This window comes from Nicrophorus vespilloides, unplaced genomic scaffold, assembly GCF_001412225.1.
Source record: "Nicrophorus vespilloides isolate i.1.1-1 unplaced genomic scaffold, Nicve_v1.0, whole genome shotgun sequence".
Taxonomy (NCBI): Eukaryota; Metazoa; Arthropoda; class Insecta; order Coleoptera; family Silphidae; genus Nicrophorus; species Nicrophorus vespilloides.
The window spans coordinates 42,121-49,375 of record NW_017095838.1 but is presented as its reverse complement, the minus strand read 5'-3'; the positions used below and the strand labels follow the sequence as shown (position 1 = coordinate 49,375).

Sequence of the window (7,255 nt, the reverse complement as noted above, 5' to 3'; positions counted from 1 at the left end):
AGTTTTTGAGAAATACGTAAAATTGTAATTACATTGCTTTTTCAATCTCTTATTTTTTCTTTTTATTTGTTAAAGAATTACGTGAAAACCATGTAGTTCCCAAATATACTACTAAATTAGTATTATTCCTTATAATTTTAGCTTTAATTGATATATTATTAATTCTTAATATTTTGCAAAGTTTTTGGGAAATACGTAAAATTGTAATTACATTGCTTTTTCCATCTCTTATTTTTTCTGTTTATTTGTTAGAGAATTACGTGAAAAACAAGTAGTTCCCATATATGCTACTAAATTAGTATTATTCCTTATAGTTTTAGCTTTAATTGATATATTATTATTTCTTAATATTTTCCATAGTTTTTGAGAAATACGTAAAATTGTAATTACATTGCTTTTTCAATCTCTTATTTTTTCTGTCTATTTGTTAATGAATTACGTGAAAACCATGTAGTTTTCAAATATGCTACTAAATTAGTATTATTCCTTATAGTTTTATCTTTAATTAACATATTACAACTTCTTAGTATTTTTCATAATTTTTGAGAAATACGTAAAATTGTAATTACATTGCTTTTTCCATCTCTTATTTTTTCTGTCTATTTGTTAATGAATTACGTGAAAACCATGTAGTTCCCAAATATGCTACTAAATTAGTATTATTCCTTATAGTTTTAGCTTTAATTATTATATTATTATTTCTTAATATTTTCCATAGTTTTTGAGAAATACGTAAAATTGTAATTACATTGCTTTTTCCATCTCTTATTTTTTATGTTTATTTGTTAGAGAATTACGCCAAAACCATGTAGTTCTCAAATTTGCTACTAAATTAGTATTATTCCTTATAGTTTTAGCTTTAATTAACATATTACAACTTCTTAGTATTTTTCATAATTTTTGAGAAATACGTAAAATTCTAATTACATTGCTTTTTCCATCTCTTATTTTTTCTTTTTATTTGTTAGAGAATTACGTAAAAACCATGTAGTTCCCAAATATGCTACTAAATTAGTATTATTCCTTATAGTTTTAGCTTTAATTGACATATTACAATTTCTTAATATTTTGCATAGTTTTTGAGAAATACGTAAAATTGTAATTACTTTGCTTTTTCCATCTCAAAATTTTCTTTTTATTTGATAGAGAATTATGTTTAAACAATGTAGTTCCCAAATATGCTACTAAATTAGTATTATTCCTTATAGTTTTAGCTTTAATTAATATATTATTATTTCTTAATATTTTCCATAGTTTTTGAGAAATACGTAAAATTGTAATTACATTGCTTTTTCCATCTCTTATTTTTTCTTTTTATTTGTTAAAGAATTACGTGAAAACCAAGTAGTTCCCAAATATGCTACTAAATTAGTATTATTCCTTATAGTTTTAGCTTTAATTAATATATTATTATTTCTTAGTATTTTTAATAGTTTTTGAGAAATACGTAAAATTGTAATTACATTGCTTTTTCCATCTCTTATTTTTCTGTTTATTTGTTAGAGAATTCCGTGAAAACCATGTAGTTCCCAAATATGCTACTAAATTAGTATTATTCCTTATGGTTTTAGCTTTAATTAATATATTATTATTTCTTAGTATTTTTCATAGTTTTTGAGAAATACGTAAAATTGTAATTACATTGCTTTTTCCATCTCTTATTTTTTCTTTTTATTTGTTAAAGAATTACGTGAAACCCATATAGTTCCCAAATATGCTACTAAATTAGTATTATTCCTTATAATATTAGCTTTAATTGAAACATTTTCATTTCTAAATATTATTCATAGTTTTTGAGAAATACGTAAAAATGTAAATGTTTTATGCATAAGATCTATATTATAAATAATATATAGAAAACAACTTTAGTCATAATTTATAGTCATTAGTTTTATTTGCAGTGTTAATCATTGATTTCAAGTGAATAAGTCCAAATTCCAAACAAAACAAATAAAGGTTTTTAATCATTTTGTAAATAAACACATTTGTTGGTTGTGAAATAAAATTTCCTTACTTCAAAGCTGATTAAGGAAAATCCACGAAAGACACAAATATGATTGTACAATCGTTTTAAAGCTTATAGTTTCTACTTTAATTGGATTATTTAAATATTTAAGTGGAATGCGTGATTATCGAGAAAAATAAGAATTTTTTTTTTCAAATTTCTTTAACTTTGACAGGTGATTACAGATAGACCATAGATGTTAGAATCAATCTATAAAATTCATTTTAAAGCTTATAGATTTTCCTTTAATTTGATTATTGAATCATTGATGTAACATGTGTAATTATTTAAATATTAAATGAAATGTAACAAAATGTTTTTTTTTAAATTGTAGATGCATCTCGAGCTAAATATCGTCCGTCTTTCAGCTCGCAGGGACTCGGACCTAAAGTGTCCGCATCTGTGGCTTACAAACGGGCTTTCCAGAAGGCAACGTTCAACAAGATTCTGGGATCATCTGTGCTGGGTAGCGAGTATATCAGCAAGAAGAACTTCTTGACCAGAGGACATCACGCTCCTGATGCGGATTTCCATTTCGCGGCGTGGCAATTCTGCACGTACTTCTACATAAACGCGAGCCCGCAGTGGAACAGGATCAACGGCGGGAATTGGGCGACGATCGAGAACCTGGTGCGAAGGTTGGCCGGAAAACTCGCGAGGGATTTGAAAGTGTACACGGGAACCTACGGCGTTTTATCTTTGAACGACACCGACGGGAATCAGCAGGAGATGCACCTAGTTCGAGGCAACATCTTGCCAATTCCTGAATACAACTGGAAACTTGTGGTGGACGAGGAAACGGCTGAAGCTATCGTTCTTTTAGTGTTGAACAATCCTTTCGTTAATCCCGAAGAAGTGGTCCATCTGTGCGAGAATTCTTGCCGCGAGAACGGATGGTTTCATAAGAGTTGGAATAAGACGCAGAACGGGGCGGTTTTCTGCTGCGAGTACGATAGATTCGAGGAGGCTGTGGGCCCTCTGGTGTCCGCCTCGTTAAACGTTACCGGCGTTCTTCGAGGCCCGAACTGAGCGCGGAAATTACGTATTCTTTAATTAAATTTAACAATTGCGAAAATAGAAGAGCAACCGGAGAATGAGGAAGCAAAAAAAAAATATACAAAGCAACGTGTAGAGGAGGGTGGAAGACCTCGATTGTTCCACTTGTAAAGTAAACAGTTACACCCTCAAGAGGCGGCGGTTTTTTTCCTGAAGTTGAAAGAAGGAATGAGGAGAAAACTTAATTTTGCCGCATTAGCCCCGGAAGGAGAACGAGGGAGTAAAAATAAAATACAGAAATGTGCGAACCGAGAAAAGTTTTTCCTCTTTTCTTTCATTTCATTTCTTGTCCGCGTCTCCAGAGATGCCCTCCGTGTATTATTAAATCAAACTTCGCTGCGGCTGTCTTTAATTGCTCTCAAATCTTCCTCTACAACTCAACAACAACAAGAAGAAGAAAAGAAAAAAAAACTTAGTTTCCAAATCTAAATTATTGTTATTTATTCCACACAAAATCTATCTTTTTCAACTAAATTTATTACAAAATCTATACAATTTTTATGTATATTATTTAAATTTATAGAATATCGAATGATATTTATTAATAAAGAATTTATTTTTCCAAAATTTTTAATAAATTATTTTGAAAAACATCTTCACTTTCTTTGTGAAATATTTTATAAAAACACTAAATAAACATATTAATTTCTCTTCATATCTTGAAACTAAACTAATTAAAGAATTAATTATGATTATACAATTATTTGATATTTTAATAAATATTAGGAAATATCCAATTTGAAATAACGCTTTATTATTTGGAAAAAAAGACTTTGTTTATTGAAGAATATTTTTAAAAATTACCAAATTAACATACTAATTTCACTTCATATCCTAAAACTAGACTAATTAAAGTATTTAATGTGATTATAAAAGTATTTGATATTTCAATTAATTAATAAGAAAATAATCATTTTTAATTAATCAATTTTTCAATAATATCTCAAGAAATACTAAATTAACATATACATTTGTTTCTATATATTAAAACTAGAATAATCAAAGAATTAAACGAGATTATAAAAGTAATTAATTTTGCATTTAGTAATAAAGAAAATTGATATTGAAAATTAGGTGTATTTCATTTATTTATAGTAGTCATTAAACGTTTGAATCATTGAACCATTTGATTTAAGAGGTTTGTAATCGGGTAATCCGAAACAGTTGCTCGACGTTTTCACACAGCCGCCCCCCATTTTCAAGTTTATTATCAGAATAAAATGTGGACTTTAATAGATCATCAGGTAATCCTTTTAAGCGCACTTAATTTAGCCATAATAGTAAAGATTTTTATAGAAAACTTAACTGTTTTATATAATTTCGTTAATTATTTAATTAATCTATTAAATTTGCAACAATAAATTTATTTATTATCGTCGAAAAACGGTTACAAGAAAAATAAGTATTTAAAAAAATAGACTTTCTTATTTGCAAAATATTTTGAAAAAACACTTAATAAACCTATAAACTTCTCATCAAATCTTAAAAATAGAGTACTTAAAGAATATATTACGACTGAAAGAATAATTAATATCATAATTATTAATATAGAAAATTGCGTTTAAAAATGAGTAATAATTGGCATAAATTATCAAAAAAAATCAATTTTCTAATTTTAAAATATTTCGAAAAAACACTTAATAAACCTATTAACTTCTCATCAAATCTTAAAACTAGACTAATTAAAGAATATATTGCGATTGAAAGAATATTTGATAACTAAATTATTAATATTGAAAATTTGAGTTTGAAAATGAGTAATAATTGGCATAAATTATCAAAAAAAATCAAATTTTCTAATTTTCAAATAATTCAAAAAAACACTGAATAAACCTATTAACTTCTCATTAAATCTTAAAACTAGAGTAGAAAACTTAAAACTATATAGAAAATTGCGTTTGAAAATGACTAATAATTAGCATAAATTATCAAAAAAATCAAATTTCCTAATTTTAAAATATTTTGAAAAAACACTTAATAAACCTATTAACTTCTCATCAAATCTTAAAACTAGACTAATTAAAGAATATAATACGATTGAAATAATATTTGATATCTTAATAATTAATATAGAAAATTGAGTTTAAAAATGAGTAATAATTGGCATAAATTATCAAAAAAAAAATCAATTTTCTAATTTTAAAATATTTCGAAAAAACACTTAATATACCTATTAACTTCTCACCAAATCTTAAAACTAGACTAATTAAAGAATATATTACGATTGAAAGCATAGTTAATATCACAATTATTAATATAGAAAATTGCGATTAAAAATGAGTAATAATTGGCATAAATTATCAAAAAAATCTAAATTTCTAATTTTAAAATATTTCGAAAAAATACTTAATAAACTTATTAACTTCTTATCAAATCTTAAAACTAGACTAACTAAAGAATATATTACGATGGAAAGAATATTTAATATCATAATTATTAATATAGAAAATGCATTTGAAAATGAGTAATAATTGGCATAAATTATCCCAAAAAAATCAATTTTCTAATTTTAAAATATTTCGAAAAAACACTTAATAAACCTATTAACTTCTCACAAAATATTAAAACTAGACTAATTAAAGAAAATATTACGATTGAAAGAATATTTAATATCATAATTATTAATATAGAAAATTGCGTTTGAAAATGACTAATAATTAGCATAAATTATCAAAAAAATGAATTTTCTAATTTTAAAATAATTTGAAAAAACACTTAATAAACCTATTAACTTCTCACAAAATCTTATATATTACGATTGAAAAAATATTTGATATCATAATTATTAATATAGAAAATTTGAGTTTGAAAATGAGTAATAATTGGTATAAATTATCAAAAAAAAATCAAATTTTTTAATTTTAAAATATTTAGAAAAAAACACTTAATAAACCTATTAACTTCTCATTAAATCTTAAAACTAGACTAATTAAAGAACATATTACGATTGAAAAAATATTTAATATCATAATTATTAATAAAGAAAATTGCGTTTGAAAATGAGTAATAATTGGCATAAATTATCAAAAAAAATCTAATTTTCTAATTTTAAAATATTTCGAAAAAATTCTTAATGAACCTATTAACTTCTCAACAAATCATAAAACTAGACTAATTAAAGAACATATGACGATTGAAAGAATATTTGATATCATTATTATTAATATAGAAAATTGCATTTGGAAATGAGTAATAATTAACATAAAATATTTAAAAAAATCATTGTTCTAATTTTAAAATATTTCGAAAAAACACTTAATTAAAAAGTTGTGATATTAGCTTTAATAATAGAGAAAATTGTTGTTGAAATAATTTGAAAAAAAAATACAAAATCAAAAATAGACTTATATTAATTATGAAATTACTCAATAAAACACTAAATTAACATATAAATTTCAATTGACATCTTTAAAGTAAAGAAAATGGTGAATTAAATATAATTAGAATAATACTTGATATTGCATTTATTACTAAAGAAAATTAAAATTGAAACTGTTAAAAAATTATGTTTACGTTGTAACAGGTACTCAAGACTATTTAAAGCGCACTCACTTTGCGCGCTTTACGACTTCAGCTAAGATATGTGAATGAAACAAAATATGAAAAGGGCCCACCTTAGAAAACTTAATTAAGTTTCTAAATATTTAAGGTATTAAGATTAAAAACGAAATGAAACGAGAATGAAAAGGTGTGTGCATTGTGTGCGCTGTTTTTTTATTTTTTACGAAAAATTTCTGGGGTTTTCGCTAATGAATTTAGGCCCTGCTCGAACCCCCCACGGCACTCTAGATTGCCCCGTCCTCTCTCTCTCTCTCACTCTCTCTCACACGAAGCTCGCTGCAGCGGAATTAGTCGGGTTGGAGAGGCGGTGGTGGCTGACGGTGGTCGGTTATACACGGGGGACGCAACTTGCGTCGTTGACAATTTGAAACTTATTTTAACATTCATATAGGTACATATTCCGTCCCTAATTTATATGTATATTTATTACGATCTGCATATCCTTGCCCCCATCTCCCTGTCTTCTTCCCTCCCTCCCATTTCCTTCTATTTCCATCTCGCTTTTTTTTTCATTCGTTTGCGTAATGAACATTAGCTGTGAGAATAGAGAGAGAGAGGGATGAGAGAGGGCGCTGTCCTCCCGGTTAGGTGTGATTTATTTACGGCCTCCTGGAGAGGCCATTTATTAAATAC

General features: G+C 26.1%; 1 protein-coding gene across 1 annotated transcript; it reads left to right on the top strand.

The window, feature by feature from the left end:
* Positions 1 to 2,280: 2,280 nt before the first annotated feature.
* Positions 2,281 to 3,504, top strand: LOC108566400. The gene is made up of 2 exons (XM_017926264.1): positions 2,281 to 2,284; positions 2,340 to 3,504. Exons 1-2 carry the CDS (start codon positions 2,281 to 2,283, stop codon positions 3,032 to 3,034), a joined length of 699 nt encoding a protein of 232 aa, XP_017781753.1. The 3' UTR covers positions 3,035 to 3,504.
* Positions 3,505 to 7,255: the final 3,751 nt, after the last annotated feature.